Genomic DNA, 22,903 nt, shown 5'->3' on the forward strand with positions numbered 1-22,903 from the left:
GTGGTATCTGGGCTTTTCGGTAACATCCGCTCAGCCAATGAAGCTTTTAGTGCTCTCCACTGCATCTGATTACTCAGACTGGACAATTGTCGGGACTCGGGCGATAGAGATGTATTTAAGCAGCTGGCCAAAGGTGGCCTTCAAGACGGAAATCACACATCCCCCGATTAAAGCTGAAATCATCACGACAAAATATCATTGAGACACAAATCATGGAGCCCTCACCTATCACAAAAGAGTCTCCAATTGTGATAGTCGGGGCTGGTGTTTTCGGTCTCAGCACGGCTCTTCATCTCGCTCAGAGCGGCTACAAAGATGTCAAGGTCATTGATAAGCAGCCATACAAGAAAAGTTTGTACTCTTACGACAATGGCTGTGATGCTGCTTCAGCCGGTGAGTAGCATGTTGTTTCCCATGGCCAATCTCATCCGCTCATGGAAGCTAGACATGAACAAGATTATGCGCGCCTCATACGGGTCTGAAGTCGAATACCAAGAGCTGGCGTTAGACTCGGTCGCTCAATTCACGCGGTGGAACGAAGAGATTCAGAGCGGAAAAACTCTGCCCCCCGGCTTCAACACTTCGGACATCATCTACTGCAGAAATGGCAATTTGACTGTCAATGACCAGGAAAGCTTGACAAGCTTCGATATCCAAAGCATAGATGGGATGAAACGAGCGGGCCTTGGAGATACTCAATTCGTGACCAATGATCCCAATGACATCAAAAGAGCTGAAGCCGCAGGCTTCGGGTTTGCAATTAACCCGTTCAACCGGAGCTTGGAGAAGAACTACGGAGTATTAGACACTTGGGGTGGCATGGTGTACGCTGATCGCGCTTGTCGTTTTGCTTTATACAAGGCAGAGTTACTCGGAGTGAAGCTAGTGCTGGGTGACCCGGCGGGGAAGTTCGTGCAGCTTCTCCGTGAACCTAGTTCTGGTAGGATTGTTGGTATTGAAACAGCCGACAAGGCACAGCATCATGCTGCTTTGACCATTATGGCATGTGGAGGGTGGACGCCGTCCCTGATCCCCCAGCTGGATGGTATATGCGAAACTACCGGCGGAAGCGTCAGTATCTTCCAACTCCCATCCGAAAATAAGGAGTTGTGGGAAAAGTTTGCTCCTACCAATTTTCCCACCTGGAAGTACGTGCCGCCTCCGCTGCTCATGCTATTGCGTTTGATCTCTTATTCTAACATTCGCAGATACAAGATTCGGGACGGTGCTGCCGGAGGGTTATACGGGTTTGCAAGGGACCCCCGCGGCAAGATCAAGATTGGCTACCGTGGCACCAAGTATACCAACCCACAGATCCAGGCAGACGGCAAAGCCAGAAGTGTCCCGATCACAAGATGGACCCAGGAATCGACAAAGAAACTGCCTCAGCAGTCTGCCGGGGTAATTCGTCGGTTCGTGGACGACTATCTCCCGGAATTGCGGTCGTGCCCGGTCAAGACACGCCTTTGTTGGTATACCGATACCTTCGATAATCATTTCGTCATCGATTTCGTTCCCGGGGCCCAGGGTCTCATGGTAGCAACAGGAGGGAGCGGTCATGGCTTTAAGTTCCTTCCTAACTTGGGCCGGTTCGTTGTGGATAGAATTGAAGGAAAGAAGGATGAGGAGAGCCTTCTCAAGTCATGGCAATGGAGAACCCTACCTGAAGGGGAAAAGCCTTTTAACAGTATTATGGAAGGTCCCCACAGCGAACGAGCTCTACAGAATCAGCTTCTCACCAGAGACGACAGCCTCGGTACCCAGAAGAGCAGCCTCTAGAGGTATCCACGATTTAGAGCAGATGATATGAGGGTCTCCTGGTCTTCTTGCTGCTATACAATAGACTAAAAAGAAATCAAGCTTTTGATCTCATTATATCACATTTCATATAGTGACTTTGTGTCAATGGATCTTGAGGCTTGTTTCATGGGATCAGAGATCTGAAGGATAAACGGGAGCATACTGGATGATTTTGCACGCACCTGCTGCCTAGCTGCTAGCCACATCACAATTGGCAGGGCCCTTTATCATTGCATGAGATGGGAAGTTGAAGATTTTGCAGGAACTGTGGGTTACACGGACAACAGCTCCGTTGCAACGAGGTCACACCCAAATGCCCTTGGCTATTCTAGCCCCGACTTGGCTGGTACAACTTCGGATCTCTCTGTGCAAAGGGGCAATTCACTAGCCCTATGTAGCCATGCGTCATCTTCAACTTTGATTGAACATTGGTGACACGCTGTCCGGGTGAGAGAGTTGAGCTGGAGACAGGAAGGATCAATTTCCTCTGGTCCTATAAGTCTAAATATCACAGACACCCTTCTTCAAAGCCTAGGGGCCCCCTACAGGTTCACAGACAAGGCCCTTCAGATCACGACTATCCATTTCAGTCTTGATTTTGTCGGCTTGATCCAATTCCAGGCGGCAATACCAAATATAGCTATTTTACTCAAACTGGACCAAGGATTTGAAAATCCAGAAAGCAAAGGTGTTCTCCGCAATATGCTCTGCCTACAAGCGCTGTGGACATGGCCGAAGAGGCGCAACTGCCGCGCCGAAGACGATCGCTCTCTACTTACGTGTTGCAGATCTTTCGACCAATCCTGGCAGATGGATGAGAGGAACGAAGCCTTGAATAATCCACAGCCTCTAGAGCAAGAGCGGTACGTCAAGCTGGGTATTGGCGGCGCTGGAAACATACGCAAGTACGTGTACTCCCTCTCAGCCGTGTTTCACTGGATCTGGGGAACTAAAACATTTAAAGAATAGTTCGGTCCAAAAATCACCAGAGTGACTGAGGAGAAAAGGTGAAAAGTCTTCGGGTTGCTGGTGTCTTAAGTGCTTTTAGCCCTCATGTTTCATCTCAAGGGGCGGGTGGTGAGGAGGCGGCCAGCCACACCCGCTAGCAAAGCAAGGGACACTGATACTCGTTGCCATACCCCTGGAGATCCAATCGTGCCTCGCTCGAAACTAGCATCCTCGGGCCCTGCTTTCGGACATTTCTAGGGTCATGTTTTGATTTTGGTCTCGGATAGGAGGGCGCTCGTTACACGCGGGCCGGGCCACTAGCTTCGAGGACTTCCCCAGTCTGCGACAGCTATACCCCGTAGTTGCAAATCGAATCGAATACAATGAGACATAATTCAATTTCCATTCTGACTTGGACCTCATGTTGCCTGGAGACGCGGGCCAAGCTTTCAGGTACCTATACCCACTCTGGCCATTCGGGTGGACATTGGGCGTATGGCACTCCCACGGACAGCTCAACGGCAACGTCAGGCCGCTCACCCTGCCCAAGAAATTAATTGATTTTTCTTTTTTTATAACCCACCCAATTAATTTCCCAGATTTTGATAGTCAGCGTGTCTTATCCTCCTTATTGAGCTTTATACGCTGGGTGGGAGTGGGGTGGCTGGGGGAGGCTGGGTTGTCCACTACCCGACGCATCAGCCAAACAAAAGCCCACTCCATTTCTCGAGCCAAAGGTTTCGAGTCCTCATTGACAGCTGAAGCTCCAATTCCCAACCTTGGGGAATGCATTTGATTTAGACGTCCTCGCGTGGAACTGTCGCGCCCATCTCAGATTCCAGCGATATGTCTGACTCGCCCACTCCACGAAACTTTAGTCTAAGAAACGTGAACTGTAAGTATAAACGAAGCCCACCCACAGGAAGAAAGCTTTTCATCGGAAGTGCTCTTGTCTGACCCTTTTGCAGCAAGCAGACCTCAAGTCTATCGCACAGAATCAGCACAGTCTGTTGCGGCTTCGGACGACTACTATTCGTTCTCAGATCGACAGACTTCAAGCCCGGACAGCCAAGTGACGGCTATGCGATTCATCACCCCGGAGTCCCATGCATCATCGCAGGCGTCTTCACCAACAGTACCAGGACAACCACAACCGGAAGTTGCTCAGCCGAGTCGTCAAGAGCAAGCTCCTGCCGCGGCCGGGGGCCTAACATATCCCCGGTCAGCTACTGCAAGCACAGTACGCTTTGGAGAAGATCAAGTCGCCCGCATCAGTCCCAAATCTGATCGCACAGTGCGACGGGTGCCCAGTGACTATGCGGGGCCTGCACCGACTCCCGGTTTGGATGATACGCCATATGTTCAGTTCGCCATCAACCAGCTGACCCACGATGAGAGTGGCCGACGAAGAGAGGGATCGATCTCCACTAGAGATGACTATCCCGCGGATCGGCTAGTCTATGATGAAGGACTAGGCTATTTTACCCGGACCAGGACCCCGTTGCACATGGAACTCCCCCAACGGCCTAATTACAAGTCGCCCTCGCCGCAGGCTCTGCCGCAAAGACCGAACTCCGTCGACCCTGAGTCGTTTGTTGCAGTTGATCCTCCAGAAGAGAGCTTATTGTACCCTAAGCTGGACTATCTACCGTTGGTGCTCAGACCATGGGCTTTGATGCTCGCTGTGTTATGCTGTCTTCTAATGATTGCGGGGGTCGCGTTTTGCAATGCTTGGTCTCAGCGACACCAGGGCATTTGGGGATACGACGGAAAGGGAGGAGGTCGCTATTTTGTGATGCAATTCCTCCCTCAGATACTGGCAGTTCCCATCGTGATTTGGACTTTTGTTATCCAAGCCGCAGTATATCGGATTGCACCATTTGCTATTATGGCGTCGGAGTTGCCTCTGGGAAAAGTCTTGCAGGAGTTGCCCATTCTCTCCCGCAACTTCATTCTCCCGACACGGCTCATTTTCGACATGGAGAATTTCTCTTCGGGTTTTCACTATTTACCATCTGGCTCTCAAACTTCTTTGCGATACCTCTTTTGAGCTGTCTCTTTCAGGCGAAGTACTTTGTTGTTGACGGGGAAGCAACGTGGAAGTGGACTTCCGTCCAATCTGTGGGGTGGACTTTGATTGCCTCCTATGGTCTTCTGACGGTCGGGCTGCTCGCGCTCGTCCTTCGATTCATGCGTGGATGGACTGGCCTGATGTGGGATCCAGTCTCCTTAGCAGATCTGATCTCCATTATCCAGCGTTCGAACATTCTCCATGACTATGAGCATTCTGAGACCGTTCCATCAGTCAAAGAGTCTCTTGACTCTCGTGTACTCAGACTGGGATACTGGAAACTATCCATGAAGCAAGAGGTTTTCTATGGCATTGGAGAAGTCGACGCACCGGTCCACACTCCATCGCTCCATCAGATCGACAAGGGCCAAGCCAGACAGGCTCATGGCTTGTCACAGGTGCGCTACGATATCGAGCATGGGAACGACCCGTATGATCAACAATTGTACTCTCCATTCACGCGGTATAGATGGACCCCTTGGTTCCTGCGAAAACAATTCGTCATTGCGTGGTTAATAATAGTCTTCGGCCTGTTCATCGCTTTTGTCACCGTCAGCTACGTCGACGATGCCATCGAAAAGGGCTTTCTTCCCAGACTCCCGACCCTCCCGTCAGTCGACGCATTTTCCGCCTCCAACTTCCTCTACAGCTTTATTCCAGCGTTAATTGGCAATTTCCTTTTCCTCGCTTGGCAACCAATCGACGTCTACCACCGTGCACTCCAGCCATTTTTCGAACTCGCCGCTCCCGAGGGCGCAGCTGCGGAGAAGAGCATCCTGCTAGCCTATCCAGCTGGCCTGCCACTTCAAACAACCATTCAGGCCATAATGAACGGACACTGGAAAGTCGCCTGGTTATCGCTTATGAGCCTTGTCTCGATCGCCATCCCCATCCTAGCGGGTGGCGTATTCATGGCCCTGTATTTCCCATCCGACGACAAGATCCGAATTTCCGCCGTGATGCCAGCATACGAAGCCCTGGTCGCCTTCTGCGCCCTCTACGCCCTATCATTTCTGGCCATATGGCCGGGACGCCGGCGCCATCTTCCACACGACATTACCACCCTGGCAGACCTGATGAGCTTTCTGTATCAGTCCCCGCTTCTCGCTGATAAGCTTCTTCGTGAGCCGCGCAGCAAGACGGATCTGGTGACTCGCCTGATTGTTGCGCCTCCAACGGAGCGAATGTATCCTATGTATGGCTTTGGTATCTATGTCGGTCGTGACGGGAAGGAGCATCTCGGTATCGACCGGTTCGAACGCCCGGGGCGAACCGACATGTTGATCACTACGGGGTCTATGAAATGATCACCCCGTTCTTTTTCGGATCATCCTATGCTTTTTTACGACTTGTATATCCCTTCAGCGCTTTATTCGGACATGAAACATCTTGTCTTTGTTTTTCGGTTTTTGCATATCCATTTCGATGGATCACATAGCGGCATTTCTTTTGATGCTCACCGTGGGGCATTCATCATCGGCGTTGCTGACTTACGTCCTAGTTAGGTAGATACGATTTATGTAGACAAGAATTGATAATAATGGACTATATAATGGGAAGTTATCAAGAAATCACTATTGAATGTCATATTTGAGTTTAAGTTTGTCTTCTTTTATTACCCGAGTAATTCGCGCTATATAAGTACATCAGGGATTGCTCGGCATACACGGTCTCTCCACCCACGCCTCAGCGCTGGAAGTATATGACCAGAATCCTCTCCAACTGCGTCTCGATCCAGCTCAGCTGCTCCGGTGGAAGGCCAAAAGTGGAAGTCTGCAAATTCCTCAAGTACGGGAAAATATGCCACGGCCCCATAAGCGGTGCCGACATCTTATGCGTCGACGTAACAGGCCGATCCTCAGAATACGGATAATCCACAAGGTCAGGCACCATCCGCACCGACCGGACCTGGCTCCCGAGGAAATAAGGCACAGAGGCACAGACGTCGTCGGCAAGTGATCGAAGGGTGCTCTGCGCTTGTGCAGATTTGACTCCGTCGGGGTCTTTGGATGGCAACAGGCGAAAACAATTCAGCATGATGCTCTGGACAAGCATCCTGCAATCGCGATATGTATTCCACGTGGATCCGATCCACATGTCGTTGTAGCAGTCGCATCGATTGCGGTAGATTCCAGCACCGCGGACGGAGGGGGGGATTATTGTTGCTCGTTGAGGGAGCCAATGTGCTGGCAGCCAGTATGACCATGAAATTTAGACCGATGTCGACCTGGGTGGCTTTGTTGAGGAGGGATATCAAGTCAGATTCGTCAGGTTGGCGAACGTTTACTTCGTCCCATGCTTGGCGTAGTTCCACTAGTGCGGAGGCAGCAGTAGAGAGGAAATTTCGGGGCGATGGGGTTGGATTGACTTGAGCTAGTGGCCAGATTTCAGGTTTAGGGACCATGGGACTTGCCAGGCCGCGGGTGGTTTTTATCTGAAGATCATTAGCACTTTGTATGGACCCGGTGAGCGGCTTGAGGACGTACAATATGAGTCTGAACAGCTTGGTACAGGGGAAACGTTGAGGCTGTCTGATGCGCTGGAGCCCTTTTATTGCTGTTTATCAGCGCCACTGCTCCTTTCAAATGCGCCTTCGCAGGGAATACCGAATCCTTCATAGCGGCGAATTCCTTAATTTCCCTCATTAGCCTGAAGCAAATCGCGGCAAGTAGCATTAGGGACAGTACCTCATAAGTGGATAACAGGAGTATAGATGTGAGTATAAGGTCGTACTCTTCATTAATCACCTCTGATATCAAGGCGTCTCGGAGTTTTGGTAGAGCCTTGGTGAAATACTTTTCAGATAATTTCAGCAAGGAGCTCTGACCAGTCCATGCGGCAACGGCAAAGAAAGCCACCGCCATCGTCGCAGAATGGAGGTGGGAATCAGTCTTCGCTTCGGCATATACATTTGGAAGAAACTCCATGAACCCATTTCGGACATGGGGATCCTTTGGAAGGTACAGATAGGAATTAAAGAACAAAGGGAGAACATTACTTTTGAGAGGTAGATAGAGATCATTCGGTGACTGATACCGAGGCCAATAGTCAGCAGGAGGCCTCTCCTTCACCAAGGAGACGCTGCTTCCAGTGGACTTTTTCGATGCTGTAGAGTTTGGGTCGCGCCATGGCTGGCTTGCATCACACTTGCCGTTCGGTGAAGGAGATAGCCTGACACCAGTAGGGGAAGGCGCTATGAAGAATGAAGTCTGGTCGCGTAATACCACATCGAACGGATGTTTGTATCCCGGACATGAGCGGCCTGTTTTAGTACACGCCTTGCAGTGGGGTCGCGCTTCATCACACTTTTTTTTTTAAGTCAGCCTACTGAGAGTGTGCCTTGGATGGAACATAGTTACCTTGATATGCCTTTTCCGGCAGTTTTGACACCCTGCGCTTGGCTTTCCGCTATACACCATGATTTCTGGTATGGATTGGGAAGGGGGCTGAAGATCATTCGCATCATCCCCTTAAGTCGTCTAGCTTTCAAAGGATCATTGATAGATCGCAGTGAGCCAGTGAGCCAGGCCCTCTGGCATGTAAGACCTAAATTTCCTGCAATCAGAAGCCGGTTGATGCGACTATCAGGGCTGAGAATGGCCAATCTCGTGGTATTGGCATACCCACAGTCCCCTTGGAGCCCCCACAGGACCCTCGTCGCGGTCACATGACCGTAGCGTCTCCATCTCCACGATTGAATTGTCGAGCTGATCCCGCGAATTTTCAGCAATTAGCCTGACGAGGCTCGGTTCCTTCGAAGCCACTTACCTGGAATATCGCGTCAATACCTGCCATTCCGAATATTCATTCCTAATATCGCAATGGTGTCCTTCTTTGGCTGGGGCTCCAGCTCCAAATCAGACCCCGGCGAGACCCAATCGCAAGACAAGAGTATTTCAACAGACCAAACCAAACCCACACAGTCATTACCGTCATTGCAACCCCCACAAGTCATCCAGCCTCCGGCTCCTCGCGATACTACAAACCTCAAACTCTTCTTCGGCGGTGCCGCCTTCTTCACTCTCTCACTGCTCATCACAAGGCGCGCAAACCGGAAGAAGCTCATCGCGTGCATCCCGCCCTACTACTCTAGCTCAGTCTATTTCCAGCCCAAAGTCAATGGTGCAGCGGAAGCATTCGAGGCGCTGAATCTAGCCACCATCAACGTCCTCTCGTTCGGCATGATGAGCACCGGAGCGGTCATGTATGCTCTCGACATCAACACTTTGGAGGATGCGCGACGAGTGATGAGGGCGGCCATGGACGGCGGAGCTTCTACCGAGCGTTCAAAGACGGATGAGGAGCTTGAGAAGGACGTGACCGAGTGGGTGTCGAACGTGATGGGCGGCCGGTTCCAGAAGCAGCTCGAGCAGCAGTTGGAGCTTGAACGGGCTAAGAGACAGACTGAAGGAAACCCGGATGAGAAGAAGAATTAGGTTGCATGCACCGGGTATAGCATATAATGCTCTTGTAAGATACACTCTACTCATGTTTCACGACACTACTGTACATTATGCATACTTCATATACCAAGAGAACAGATTTCGGCTTGAATTGGTACAAGAATACCCTCCTTTTGGGTGTGCGTTGATTGCGATCTGTGTTCCACTAGAATAATTCAGGCAGAAGTAGAGATTTGCGACAATATGCATGTAGGCTCAATATGGACAGAAAATTGGTGGGCGGCGACTAAAATTTGGGCGGTCAGACAGACCCCGAGTGGTTATATTGAACGTACACACCAACCATTGTGAGGAGTGGGACAAACTAGTACAGGAATCCTAATTTTGCCTTTTACCAAATTATGCCGTGGTTTGCCCAACATACTCCTCTATTCAATATTTGGAACCCCCACACTCGACAGAGCCGTCGATTTTTTTGCTTCTTGGAACCTGTAGTCATATTCGGCGTGCTAAAATTATACTATCCCCTGACTATTTTGTTATTGACATCTACAAACTCGATGCAGTGAAAAAGAAATTGATTTTCGGGTGCGTGTGTGAAGGCCAAAATCGGCCGTGTCCATTATTTTCCACTGCCACTTCCGGAACGCGGAGGTCCTAGGTTCGACACCCGCCCCTTCCACTTTTATTATTTGCGTCCTTGCGGATCGGCTCTTTTAACCTGGTGGAAAAATATATGTCCCTATTTACTTCACCTTAGTATAATTTCGCATCCAATCAAGCGCACTCATGTTCACGGTACCTGACTTAAAAGCTCTGAAGGCACCTCCTACCTGAATTCGCAGTACTATTGATCTAAGTCGGGTCCATTAGTTAACTACGGCAGTGGAAAGAGGTTGCATACGCACCCGCAGCAAACCCTGTTCATGCCCAGGTAGCCAAGTAATATTCTTTTATCCAAATCACATAGAGGTTCTTCGGCTTTCTGTTATAATTATAAGATATCTCGTTCCTATTCGACAATGACCCTCCGGAATTGAATACACCTTAGTATTGGGGCATATTTGGACCATTTTCTAAAAAAAAAAATAAAAAAAAAAATAAAAAGTCGACTGAGGATCCATCGGAGTTGATTCCAAGTCTTTTCACACTATCATATGCCCATTGCAGATTGCTAAATCACCGCCTCATAGCAGGAGTAGGTTTGCCGTTACCCAAAGGAGACTCGGGCAGGACACGAGTCTTCACTATGGTCAGTGCTAATTTCATGCTAGCAGTAGAAATTGGAATCACTTTGCGTCTCATAATGAGTATCGTCTACCTGATCTCTTAGAACACACCCTCAGACCAGTCTGTCATCGCCTTCACCAATTTCTCAGGTGGCACTTCACCCTTGTCCGCTTCCCTCGCGGAACCAGGACGACTAAGGAAAGACTTGAAGAAAAGCTTCAAATTCGGAGACTCCTGCTTCGCATCACGCCCGTAAACATCCTTCGACTGCCCGCCGGCAAACTCGGTCATGTCAACCCCGTAGCAGTCCCGCGTGAATTCGAAGAACTGGAATAGCGTGATCTCCGCAATGGTAGCAGGCCTCTTGCTGCCGCTGTCCCAGCGTAGATCGGTCGGGTCATACTCGTTTTCTTCCATCCAGTTCTCAATGTTCATCAGGTTGCGTCGGACCCATTGAAGCGTCTCATTTGCGGCGGCTGGGATACGCTGGGTGCCAGCGCCGGAGCCGAAGAGGCGGACAGGGTTCCAGCCGTCGGTGAGACCCGCTGCTAGCGTCAGGAGCTCATTGTGTTTGGCTCTCAGAAGCATCGCATTTACTTTTTCGTCTCCAGGCGGTATGTTCAGGGACAGGTTGGTGCGCAGGGTTGGCGGGTTGGGTAGTTTGGGAAATCCGTATCGACCGGCAAGACATAGCTCGTCAATAAATTCCATAATAGCAATCGATTGCTTCACGAAGACTGGAGATTTTGGAGATATGTCGCTCCCCTGGGGAATCATAAGAATTGGGAGACTTCCAGCAGGCCTAGCGGGGAACTCTGGCGGTGCTTGGTCGCCATTTTGAACGTCGGAGACAGGCACGATGGTCACGAGCGAGGCTGGTATAGACCTTTCACGGAGATAGATGATAAGTCGCCGAGGGAAGGGCTGCCATGGGTAGGCGTATAGTAGCCAGGGCTTGGGAGCGATCATAGATTGCATTTTGGGGTTGTTCGATTGAGGTCTTGTGGGTTCAAATGGTAGATCTGATGGACTACCGATACAAGCCAACAACCGGCTTTTTATGTTGGCTTCGGAAACTTTTCGTCTGTTCGGATATTTTACAGGTAAGATAACTGACGCAATCTCGCGCACGGCGATTTGTAAGTCGCGTCTTCCTAAGTTCGAGGCCGACGCAGTAGAATGTTTCCGAGATGTCTCCGGGGACAGACTTCGGCCAACGCTGATCGTTTCCTATACTGTGCAGAGGTTTATAGGACAACATGTTGGATAATATACTCGTGGGAAATTCGTTAACTGTTCGTAAGGCTGAGTCTCCAATTCCGGGAATCACTATCGTACAACACAGTCTTGCTCATGCCTTTAATCGATCAACTCACTAGTGAGCTGCATATCTCTTCGCTTCCAGCAACTACCACTCTTTCATCCCACCATACCACTAGTGAACTACATTCTTCCTCGTCTCCGAAAACCATCGTACAACCAGGACTTGTTCATCGCCTGCGTCGACTGTGTCTATCTAACTCATTTTATCATACCGCTGACGAGCATTTTCTTTTGTCTTCTCAAGGAACTCATCGTAGCGACCGCGAGTGTTACGTCCCGCTTCTTCAACGGCATCTCCCAGCTTGCCTCCTTGGGCTCCTAGCCCGACACCCTGAGCGTATACCTCGGTGGCAATTGGGGCAGTGACACCTGTCCCTTGAGCTCCCAGACCAGACCCTTCTGACCAGCCCATTTTGCTGAGTAGAGCAGCCCCTTTGGATGGAACGTTAGATGGGGGTTCCTCTGCTTCTTCAGGTTCAGATTCATATCCGGGTCGTGGGTCACTTGTGCCGACCTGGCCATAGGTTTGGCGGCGTTCCTTTGCTCGGTCCCGGTACTCGGACTCGGTTGAGTTCTGAGGAGGAGTGATAATTCCATGCTTGACCAGCTTGAAAATTCCTCGCTTTACGAGCTCTGGATTGTTCAGGTTCTCTCGGTGCATCTGGCTGAGGCGTTCATGTCTATTGACTTTAGCTGGAGACTCAAACTGGCGCAAGCATAGATAGCAGCAGTTCCGGTTGAGATCGGCATAAGACTGTACAGGAGCAGACTTCTCCTGAAGCTGGTCCGCAGGCTGTGTTTCTCCCTCCTTGGTGCCGTGCAATTCTGCGTGGCGATCACTCCAGAATTTAAGAGCGCTCGGCATCGCAAGTCTCTTTGGGTTAGAGCTCCCTGTGGCTTCGGCCTTTCGCTTCTTTGGTTTTTCCTTCTCCTTGGGAGCTTTTTCCTGCTTTGTGACAGGCGTTTCGGTTGTCGTAGTATTGCCCTGATCATCGTCCTTGGCTGGTGACACTTCAAGCTCAGTCACATATCCACCGACATCCCAATACCTGAGCTTCATTGCAGGATTGATCAGGGGGCTAAACGTGAATTTATCACTGGTAGGTTCGAAATCCATCACAGGAACGAAAACGCCGGCATGAATGTAGCTGATCATGACTGGCCGAGATGAGATCGTAAATCTCTCGAATGAATTGAATCGAGCAAGTGCCGCTTGCGCATCCTGTTTCGTTTTCGTCAGTGAAATTCAAGCAGGAGTGGAGCTCAAGCCGGCATGGATGGCCTTACAGTAATATCGGCGAATTCTGCAAATCCGTAACGCCAGCTTTCATTCAGTCTGCGGTCGCGCACAAGCAGCACACGTCTAATAGAGCCCTCTCTAGCACCCAAATTAGCATCCCCAGTAGCCGATGCTGCCTTGCCTCCTTTCTTTGAGGTCACTGAGCCCGCCTCTTGACTTTCTGCGGCGGGTCGATATAACTTGGCAACACCTCTCGCAAGTAACTCTTCACTGACGGACCCATCCAACCCACGAATAAGGAGGAACTGAGATGGCTGGCTGTCCAGTGCGACGTCATTGTCACCGCTGTTGACAACCTTTTGGGGAGGCATTCCAAAGGGTCCTGCCGGAGGTTCTTCTGGTAACGATAGGTTAGCGCCAAGATGTTTCATTCGGGGCGGGTTGTCACAAACCCGGTCGATAAGTATGACAGCGAAAGCACTTCTGGCGGGTCGAGTAATTGGAAACACCACACTATTCCATAGCATTAGCTCGTCTCCAGTTTCTGCGCTTTTGATACGACACGTACATTCTGGCAAGGCCAATCCGGCTCATCCCTCGGGCGTGTGCGATCCTCCTTCTCGCGACAGTATGCAATACGGACTTTGGTGCTGCGCTGAGCTGTCGGGCCGTATAGGTAGATGGAAGGATGATTACGCTTGACGAACTCTCGAGATTCCTCGAGCGACCGGAATCGTAGAAAGCCTAGCTGCTTCGATACTCCTGTAGCAGCGTTTAGCCAGCTTTCGAGTCAAATGGTGTTCTTGTTCTCTGCGTCCACTCACTTGTCACTCGGTCTCGAATTATCCGGAGGTCGTCAAGCTCATTAACGTGGTAGGCATTTCGAAGCTCCTGCATGACCTATTCGGCAACAAGTATTAGCTTTCTGCGTGCAAAAGGATATCAAACATGATATTGCGAAGCTGCGTGCGGGGAATGCTCACGTCGTCCTCTGTCATGTCAATTGGAAATCCCTCGATCAGGACCTCGCGGCTCTCTTGGCCCATATAGCCGTATCCACGGTGACCACCACCACGACTAGGGCTGCCACTGCCACTGTATGGAGGGGATCTGTACCCCTCGTCATCACGGTCGCGGTATGGCTGCCTCCCACGTCGCGAATGGGGCGATCGCGAACTTCGGCGCCCGTGATCCTCGCGATCGAGATCTCTGTAGCCATGTTGCTCGTCGCGGTTTCTCGGGTAATCATATCTAGTATCTCTGTGCTGGTTATGAGAGTGGGAGTAGCCTAGATGCCCAGGGATTTCATTAGTCGCGGTCCAAAGCTCCGTTGCATGCGACACAGCGGAATGCGGGGGAGGAGGACTATACCGGGTGATCGCGATCGCTCTCGATCGTCATACATACGGCCGTCTCGATTGTCTCGGGAGTTACCCCCTCGACGGGGGCCTGGGTAGCCCCGGTGGCTGTCTGAGTACGGACGAACCATGTTGAAATGTGGGGAATGCACAAGTGAAGGAGAAACCTCCGAAGGCGAAGCTATGTATACACGACCGGCAGAACTGCGACGGTACACCGCCCTTCTCACCGTTCGTCTCTGTGGTTTTCATTGTTTGACTGGACGATTATTGTCAAGAAATAGATTTGCACAGAAAATCAAGATTAAATAGCTCATCATTTAGTGGCACTGGTTCATTACCTATGAGTCTACTAGGACTTGACAAGGTGAGAGTGCACTTTTAGTATTTCATTTTGAGAGACGTACTATCTATTTTAGGTGGCTCCACAGGTACGACGCGCACAATATCTGGGCGATAAACATCGATTCTAATACCATACGGCTGAAGAACCTATTTCAAACTCGAAGAGAGCGGAGGAACAACTATCTTAAAAAATATGTATATATTATATTTGTTTATCTATCTATGCTACAGAGCTAAGAGGCGAACAGAATGCAAGTCAAGGGCATAGCTCCAATGTTGCATCATCGTCAGCACCACCACGCACTAGGGTGGGGGATGTCCCCACTCGGAAGGCAATTAAACATACGAATTGGCCATTGGCTTGCACGGTGACTATGAATGGACAGTTGTCTCGTGTATTCGATCCAGCGTAACCCACCACAACCAGCCTATCCCTACAGCAGAAGCACCTCTCAGAGCCCGACGTTTCTCCGCCAAGTGCCCCGCGGTGGGAGCGCGTCGGCCGACCAGTCTATACCTCTTAATAAGACCCAAGGGTCCTCCGCTCGAATCTTCTTACACATAACACCGCCGTCGGCAATTGACTCTCTACACTATGGCTGCCCCTCCTAAACCAAACAACCACCGTGCTTGGTGGAAGGAGTCCTCTGTCTATCAGATTTGGCCTGCTTCCTTCAAAGACTCGAACGATGATGGCATTGGAGACATCCCGGGTATTATTTCAAAGCTCGACTACATCAAAGACCTTGGGGTGGATATTGTTTGGCTATGTCCATCATACAAGTCGCCTCAGATCGACATGGGGTACGATATCGCCGACTATTACAGCATCGCAGATGAGTATGGCACGGTCGCAGACGTGGAGAAACTGATCAAGGGCTGCCATGACCGCGGAATGAAACTTCTGATGGATCTGGTCGTCAACCACACGAGTGACCAGCATGAGTGGTTCAAGCAATCTCGGAGCTCGAAAGATAATGAGTATCGGAACTGGTATGTCTGGAAGCCTGCCCGTTACGATGAGCAAGGCAACCGGCACCCTCCCAATAACTGGGTTTCACATTTCCAAGGTAAGTAGTCAACCGGCGATGCTGTAGAACATTTCTCTGATTATACGGTAGGGAGTGCGTGGCAGTGGGACGAGCACACTCAGGAGTACTATCTCCATTTGTACGCCGTCGAGCAGCCCGATCTGAACTGGGAACATCCGGCAGTCGTTGAGGCTGTCCACAAGATCATTCGCTTCTGGCTTGAAAAGGGCTGCGATGGTTTCCGTATGGACGTGATCAACTTCATTAGCAAAGACCTCCGATTCCCCGATGCTCCAATCAAGGACCCCCGCACTCCTTGGCAATGGGGTGACAAATGGTACGCGAACGGACCACGACTGCACGAGCGCCTCAAGGGTATTGGATCAATCCTGAAGGAATATGATGCCTTCAGCGTGGGTGAAATGCCATTTGTTAAAGATGAGGAAGAGGTGCTTCGCGCGGTCCAGTTTGACCGTGGAGAACTGAACATGATCTTCAACTTTGAGCAAGTCGATATTGACCACGGTCCATTGGGGGATAAGTTTGAGCCCGGCAGCTGGAAACTGACCGATCTCAAGAAATTTTACGAGCGATGGCAGACATTCATGTATGCTCATGATGGCTGGAATGCTTTATACTGGGAGAACCATGACCAGCCACGATGCATTGATCGCTATACACATGCGCCCGAGGAGTATCGCAATGTTGCATCAAAGATGCTGGCTGTCGCACTGGCTTTGCAGTCGGGAACCCCTTTTGTGTATCAAGGACAGGAGATCGGCATGCGAAATGTTCCCAAGTCCTGGGCATTGAGGAATACAGAGATCTCGACTGCCTGAATCATTGGAATCGGTGAGTTAGTCCCTCAACTGCCCCAGAAGGAAACCACGCCTAATGATCCCAGAATTCGACAAGAGAGACCCGATGACAAAGAAGGCCATGCAATCGCTCTTCAGGAGTATCAGAAGAAGTCGCGGGACAATGCGCGCACTCCAGTCCAGTGGTCATCTGCTCCCAACGGGGGCTTCACCGGACCAAACGTCAAACCCTGGATGTCAGTGAATCCGGACTTTGAGCGAGTCAATGCGGAAGCCCAAGTCAAGGATCCGAACTCACCTTACCGTTTCTGGGGCTCTGTGCTGGGTCTTCGAAAGAAATACCTGGATATCTTCGTATACGGTGACTGGGTAAGCGTCGATTCCCCAAGTGAAGAGGTTTTCGCCTTTACTCGCCAGTATGAGAGCCAGAAGGCTCTTGTTGTGTGTAACTGGACCCCGAAGACTATTGAATGGGATGCTTCGAATAATGGAGTTTCCAACATCAAGGAAGTCCTCTTGAGCAACTACGGCAGTGCGGCGGATACCGCTCAGCGACTTGCGTCGGGCAAATGGTCTCTGCGTCCGTTCGAGGCTGTTGTCGCGCTGATCTAGTTGCAAGTGCAAGCTGGTTTGCTTTCCATAGACCTACAGCATCTGGAGCTGCAACCTGAACATGGGCCAGACTTCAGGCCCCAATAAATCTTTTCACTCTGTTACGAATATAGTATTGTATACATTTCGTCATAAGTTTAGAACTGCAATAAGCAACCAAATGAGGCATGGATTCTCCAACATGCGGACTAACACATGCTAGCATAGGCTTTATGTTTGAGACCGATTTGAATGGAACGCCGTATGTCCCAAATCTTTGGGGCAGGGCACTCTCTAGTGAATATGCAGTATATCACGCTTCGAGATTTTCTTCTAGCCTTTCCATCTACTAGAACGCAACTACTTCAGTGCGTTTACTAGGCTGGCAAGAAGAGTATAACCGAGAAACCAAACGAACACACGACCTGATATAGACCACATTGTACCGATAATGACTTTTGGGAATTCTAGTTCCTATGAACAAATGGCCATTCGAGTCATCGACCAGTGTGGTCCTCGTGAGCTTAATGTGGAGTTCCCATTATAATGGGCCACCGCGCCAGATATACGCTGCTTGCGATTTCAGCGGTTTAACGCCGGTGAGGATCCTCTTCTTTGCAAGGTTGATTACCGCCATATTAATAACGAGCACTGGGGCTCTTCAGTCATTACCGTAGTACAAAACGTCCGATCGTCGTCTATTCGGACTTTCGGGCTCGCTGCGAAACTCCGCGGAGTTTCGACCTTCTCAACTATAAGATGAGAGCGTCCTGGCACCAGCAAAACCCACAAGTCCAAGAAATTCTTTCGAGGTGAAGCGTACTGCAATCTATACCTTCTCAAACTATCTTAGTATTTCTCTTTTTTCCAATATTCAATCCCCGCGTTTCAAAATGGAATCCCAATCCTTCAAAATCTCCCCAACCACCACCATCCACGCGCAAATCGCAAGCCTAGTTCCGAACAGGAATAAGAAGCCCCTTCTCGTTTTCTTCCACTACTGGGGCGGCACATCTGCAACGTGGCGAAAGCTCACGGAGCCTACTTCTCCGACCTCTGTCAGCACCGACTACCCTACACTAGCCCTCGACCTCCGCGGCTGGGGCAAGTCGACAGGCCCATCCCAGGACGACGGTAACGCTTATTCGGCAACTTCCATGGCTTCTGATGCTGTCCAGATCTTGACAGACATTTCACAGAATGACGCCGGGGGGGCTTCTCACCCACGGGCTTGTCCTAGTCGGCCATTCCATGGGTGCTAAAGTCGCCTTGGCAACTCTGGCCAACTTGCCAGAGACTCTACTGAAGCTGGCTAAAGGGCTTGTGCTGATTGCGCCCTCGCCTCCGTCTGCGCTGCACTTGCCTGCGGAGATGAAGGAGCAGCAGCGGGGCGCGTATAGTTCGGAGGAGTCTGTACGCTTTACGTTAGGTAATATCTTATCGAGTTTCACCTTGCTTGATGAGGATGATATCCGGTGTGGTGTCCGGGATAGTCTGAGTGGTAATGAGTTGGCGAAGAAGGCGTGGCCTGCCTATGGTATGGAGGAGGATATCTCGTCTGAAGTGAAGACAGTTCTAAAGGCTGTGGTGGCGTCTGATCCGGGCTTCAAGGCCGTCGTTCTAATTGGAGATGGTGACATCGTTGAGACAAAAGAGAAGGTCGAGGCTGAAGTCGTTCAGGTTCTGGTGGACAGTGGAGTCCAGACGTCTGTGAAGGTCGTCCAGAATGTGAGGCATCTACTTCCGTTGGAAGCACCCCGCGCGGTCCAGGAAGTGATTAGCAAGTTTTGATAGAACTCATTGTATTGCTTGTTCATCACCGGGGATCGTAGACCAGTATCTATGACCTATGCAAATCTATCATGAAGAATTTCCGACGCGTAGTCTTACGAATCTAATACCAAGAGATCTGATAGTTTATCCAAGTAAGCATGAGGCCGGACAGGGCCCTCTACAAAGTCCTGTTTCGAGCTCACGCCAGTCAAAACACCCAAAGTGCCCCCGAGCTTACCTTCCAGACCAAATCGAATATCCGTGTTCGCACGGTCTCCAACCATCACCGCACGGCTGCGATCGAACTTGAATTTCCCCTCAATTGAATCCATCATCGCCTGGTTCGGCTTACCTAGGGCAACCGGCTCCTGGCCACCGAGCATCATGATCAAAGGAGCGCTCATGGATCCTGCGCCGGGGAAGAGGGTGCCCGAGTTGGGCAATGTCGAATCGATGTTCGTTGCGAGGAACACGGCTCCGCGCTTGATATAGTGGTAGGCAAGAGCGATCTTGAAGTAGTTTATGTGGAAATCGAGGCCAACGAGGACGACGCCGACCTCTGGGTCAAGCAGAGACTCGTCACCTGCAGCGATCATCTTGTAGTCCTCGGGCTTGATGTCGCGACGGTAGGCAGGGTCTGTGCCGCCAATGAAGGGGACATTCTCGGAGCTGAGTTCTTGCTCGATCCCGTTCTCGCCGATTACGAAGACCTTTCGCTTGTTCTCGGGGAGCTTGAGGATGCGGGAGATGTAGATTGAGGCGCTGTACGATGATGAGAAGATCTCTTCCTGTGGGGCTGTCAGTGTGGTCCGTTTCCAGTATCAACAGTTGGAGTCTGACCACTGTGCTTGGGATCTGAAGACTCTCAAGCTTCTTCCTGTAGTCTGCGCGGGACTTGGTGCTGTTGTTGGTCACGAAGACAACCTGCTTGCCTAGGAAAAACGTCAGCCCCGGCGCTTCCAATTCACCTAAGTGTAGATCATACCGTTCTTCCGTAGTAATTCCAAAGTCTCAACTGTGCCAGGAAAGCAGTGGTCACCAGACCAGAGCACACCTAAATACCCGATCTTATCTTAGTCCCTGTTTGTTCCGAAGTGCCTTGCGGAATGCGCAGAGCGGAGAGAAGGCCGGGCTCGAAAGAGAAGACAAGGCACATACCGTCGCAGTCGAATAGAAAGACCTAGCAGTATTCGTCAGTCGATTGATCTGGGGGTGAGGCGCAAGCAGGTACTCACATCGAACTTGTCCAGGAACTCGCGGATCCCGGCCTTGTCGCCAGTCAAGTAGCGCGGGGTATTCACGGAAGCAGAGGATGCCATGCTTGCAGAATAACAGGAGAATGGCGCAACGGGGGCGCGAAGAAGGTTGAGACAAGACGAGCGAAGAAGAGAGAGTCGGAAGTTCATGGATTCCTGTACACCCCGAATTCCCGCAAAGGAACTCGGTGACTCGCCGATCGCGTGGGGCAGAACGTGGGGCAGTCACCTTCTACACTTTTAACATAGACTGCGTAATGGATTCACCCATGCTAGAATTGATTGACACATACACGCTCAAATTGCTATCAGAGAGTTTGATGTAAACAACTGCTGCCTCGTTCGAGATTCAGAATGGCTCGACTGCCTCGGACGCCGCTGTCAGAGCCTTCCGGAAGAGATCCTTCAGGTATTGCAAATCCTCGATGCCAATGCTGATTCGCACCAAATGCTCGATCACACCGAACTTCGCGGCCCACTCTAGCTCGGAATAGTGTGCTATTAGGGTATATGCACAGCACAACGTAAAGTTGGTGCCCAAACTAGGCCCCTTCGCCACCAGGAGGGCATCGTGGAATGCCACAGCTGCGGACGGTTGTAGGAATCGAATAGAGAGGAGAAACCCATACCCTTTGCCTGGCTTCTTGAATTCATCATACACCTGTTGCGAGGAGCTCCCTTTAGGATAGAACACTTCCGCGACAGCTGGATGATCACGAAGCATCTGCACCAAGCTCTCCGCATTGCGACTTGCTTTGACAACTCGGCTTTCGAAATTCGCACTATTCTGCTCCATGACCATCACATCTAAGGGAAAACACGTGTCCTCGAAATAATGGCCGATGCTCTTGCATAACCGCTGGTAGAACTTGGACCGAGGATTCAGGACCAAGCTGCCGCCCATAACATTGCAACCCCCACTGAACATTTTCGTCAGGCTGGTGCATATTACATCACACTGGTTGAGAATGCTAACATTTACTGACGTTGCTATCGTGTCGTCAACGACGAATAGAAAATTGTGCTTGCTGGCGAGAGCGTGTATCCTCGACAGATCGGGAGAGCTCAGAAGAGGATTTCCTGGGAACTCAGTATATAATGCGTCAATACGCAGGCCTTCATCGAGGTCTTTCTCAAGTTGATCTAAATCAGAGGCGCTGGCATAACCGTAGAGAACACAGTCGAATTCATGGACTTTGCTCAGGACTTTGAATGTGTCGACGTATAAGAATCTTTCAGTTTTAACATCAGTATCCGCAAACTCGCACTGAAGCTCATCGCGCATCTTATAGTGACCACTTACCCAAATATGGCGACTTTATGAACTGCATCACTACCTTGTATCTTGTTAATGGCTGCTGCCGCATGGTAGATAGCCGACATGCCAGAGGGATACAAGTAGACATCCTCAAGTCCTGTCGGATGGGAATCCGTCCCTAAAAGATCCGAGATGCGCTGGCGGAGAGTAAAACTAGCATTTTCAGCTTCCTCTAGCGGTAGAATCATCGGCATGGTTTTCTTTGTCGGGTGTCGGAGGAAAGGCGCATTCTCAAGCCAAAAGCATGCGCATCGACTGGAGATCCCAAGGCCAGCGTGCTGCCAGAAGGACTTGGCCCGTGGCAAGAGATTATCTGCAAACACATTCGCATATATGATATCTTGCTCCAAGCCGACATAGGTCAGGCTGAAATCCTGGACAATTTGGCACTCTCCAGAAAACCTGAATTCGAGAACAACTATATCGTCTTGAGAATCGCTGAGGAATTTTTGGCAGGTCTTGGCCATCCATTTCTTTGGGAAAAGCAGTGATGCTTGACCTGGTTTTGATACCAGTGCTGCTGCCTTGGGACATAAGGGGTCAAAGGCGTGTCTGCGCGTTGCCCATTCTAGAAGCTTGTTTGATAGCTCTCGAACAACGAGAGGAATAAAGAAGCGTGGGTATCCAGTTCTCATTCTCTCGAGAAACTCCGCGTCTTTTCTGGCCCATTTCAATGTATTTTCCCATGTCTGCAGTGACACACTTACTGCCTTTGAAGTGTTAACCTTGGTATCAGGGGACTTCGGTGGGCCAGGCTCACATGGTTGTCTTCAGGGGGCAGGGCATCTCCAGCTTCCGGGATATTGGTTTGAGTAATCGTTACTGTCGACATTTCTAGTATGGAGAGAACCTTTCCACTGCAAAGATTTGACTCGTAGAAGAGGGTGAACAACTCGGAAAACTCGTGTGATTGGGCCTCGCTTAGCACCGAGCTGGGAGATCGAGGAACATGACGAATCTACCTTAAAACGGCATCGCCTTTTTTCCTTTCTGTGGGGATTACCCTGCCTAGCGTCATTCTCAATTATACAATGCTCATTTCTGGACAATGTCTAGCCACTCTCAGCCCGTGGCTGCTTTTTCCGCATTACGATTCGCTGGGGTCCCATGAACTCTCATAAACGTGCATGAAAATTACGATCGCCATACAGGCGATCGTACTCTAGTTACCGCACATCCAATCCTTCTGGCTTGACTGCTGCGCTATGAGTAATTGTGTCACTTCCCTGTTCAGCTAGCTGAAGTCGCATATCCCTACATATTCCCATATGACGCCACATGCATCAAGTAGAAGCTTGTCAGCAACCAATCAAGTGTCGTGCTTGCAGTCCTGAAGAATCAAGCAGGCTCCGTGTCCTGATCTTCCTCTGCGGATTTGCTCTTATAGGCTGACAGCTG

The 22,903-nt window shown here is 50.5% G+C and overlaps 10 protein-coding genes across 10 annotated transcripts; 5 read left to right on the plus strand and 5 right to left on the minus strand.

The window, feature by feature from the left end:
- Positions 1-212: 212 nt before the first annotated feature.
- N7468_009463 (NAD(P)/FAD-dependent oxidoreductase) lies at positions 213-2,769 on the plus strand (the record flags this gene model as incomplete). Its single annotated transcript, XM_058478759.1, has 4 exons — positions 213-393; positions 446-1,148; positions 1,209-1,756; positions 2,315-2,769. 4 exons carry the CDS (start codon positions 213-215, stop codon positions 2,767-2,769), a joined length of 1,887 nt encoding a protein of 628 aa, XP_058327089.1.
- Positions 2,770-3,594: 825 nt separating this feature from the next.
- Positions 3,595-6,126, plus strand: N7468_009464 (DUF3433 domain-containing protein; the record flags this gene model as incomplete). The annotated part of the gene is made up of 3 exons (XM_058478760.1): positions 3,595-3,643; positions 3,717-4,745; positions 4,841-6,126. 3 exons carry the CDS (start codon positions 3,595-3,597, stop codon positions 6,124-6,126), a joined length of 2,364 nt encoding a protein of 787 aa, XP_058327090.1.
- A 379-nt stretch (positions 6,127-6,505) lies between these two features.
- N7468_009465 (Zn(II)2Cys6 transcription factor domain-containing protein) lies at positions 6,506-8,238 on the minus strand (the record flags this gene model as incomplete). The annotated part of the gene is made up of 4 exons (XM_058478761.1): positions 6,506-6,875; positions 6,958-7,253; positions 7,306-8,124; positions 8,179-8,238. The coding sequence occupies 4 exons, from the start codon at positions 8,236-8,238 to the stop codon at positions 6,506-6,508; spliced, it is 1,545 nt and encodes a 514-aa protein (XP_058327091.1).
- Positions 8,239-8,640: 402 nt separating this feature from the next.
- N7468_009466 (uncharacterized protein) lies at positions 8,641-9,255 on the plus strand (the record flags this gene model as incomplete). Its single annotated transcript, XM_058478762.1, has 1 exon — positions 8,641-9,255. The coding sequence occupies one exon, from the start codon at positions 8,641-8,643 to the stop codon at positions 9,253-9,255; it is 615 nt and encodes a 204-aa protein (XP_058327092.1).
- A 1,296-nt stretch (positions 9,256-10,551) lies between these two features.
- Positions 10,552-11,430, minus strand: N7468_009467 (uncharacterized protein; the record flags this gene model as incomplete). The annotated part of the gene is made up of 1 exon (XM_058478763.1): positions 10,552-11,430. The coding sequence occupies one exon, from the start codon at positions 11,428-11,430 to the stop codon at positions 10,552-10,554; it is 879 nt and encodes a 292-aa protein (XP_058327093.1).
- A 538-nt stretch (positions 11,431-11,968) lies between these two features.
- On the minus strand, positions 11,969-14,504 carry N7468_009468 (putative G-patch domain protein; the record flags this gene model as incomplete). The annotated part of the gene is made up of 7 exons (XM_058478764.1): positions 11,969-12,997; positions 13,063-13,412; positions 13,468-13,528; positions 13,584-13,777; positions 13,840-13,915; positions 13,999-14,303; positions 14,423-14,504. 7 exons carry the CDS (start codon positions 14,502-14,504, stop codon positions 11,969-11,971), a joined length of 2,097 nt encoding a protein of 698 aa, XP_058327094.1.
- Positions 14,505-15,313: 809 nt separating this feature from the next.
- On the plus strand, positions 15,314-17,179 carry N7468_009469 (glycoside hydrolase family 13 protein; the record flags this gene model as incomplete). The annotated part of the gene is made up of 3 exons (XM_058478765.1): positions 15,314-15,788; positions 15,840-16,540; positions 16,628-17,179. The coding sequence occupies 3 exons, from the start codon at positions 15,314-15,316 to the stop codon at positions 17,177-17,179; spliced, it is 1,728 nt and encodes a 575-aa protein (XP_058327095.1).
- A 1,179-nt stretch (positions 17,180-18,358) lies between these two features.
- On the plus strand, positions 18,359-18,949 carry N7468_009470 (uncharacterized protein; the record flags this gene model as incomplete). The annotated part of the gene is made up of 1 exon (XM_058478766.1): positions 18,359-18,949. The coding sequence occupies one exon, from the start codon at positions 18,359-18,361 to the stop codon at positions 18,947-18,949; it is 591 nt and encodes a 196-aa protein (XP_058327096.1).
- Positions 18,950-19,044: 95 nt separating this feature from the next.
- N7468_009471 (uncharacterized protein) lies at positions 19,045-20,250 on the minus strand (the record flags this gene model as incomplete). Its single annotated transcript, XM_058478767.1, has 5 exons — positions 19,045-19,719; positions 19,772-19,863; positions 19,917-19,946; positions 19,994-20,111; positions 20,167-20,250. 5 exons carry the CDS (start codon positions 20,248-20,250, stop codon positions 19,045-19,047), a joined length of 999 nt encoding a protein of 332 aa, XP_058327097.1.
- A 286-nt stretch (positions 20,251-20,536) lies between these two features.
- N7468_009472 (pyridoxal phosphate-dependent transferase) lies at positions 20,537-22,337 on the minus strand (the record flags this gene model as incomplete). The annotated part of the gene is made up of 3 exons (XM_058478768.1): positions 20,537-21,419; positions 21,491-22,215; positions 22,266-22,337. The coding sequence occupies 3 exons, from the start codon at positions 22,335-22,337 to the stop codon at positions 20,537-20,539; spliced, it is 1,680 nt and encodes a 559-aa protein (XP_058327098.1).
- Between the last annotated feature and the right edge of the window lie 566 nt (positions 22,338-22,903).

This window comes from Penicillium chermesinum (genome assembly GCF_028974085.1).
Source record: "Penicillium chermesinum strain IBT 19713 chromosome Unknown utg000007l:1.0-2695246.0:1.0-2697696.0, whole genome shotgun sequence".
NCBI lineage: Eukaryota > Fungi > Ascomycota > Eurotiomycetes > Eurotiales > Aspergillaceae > Penicillium > Penicillium chermesinum.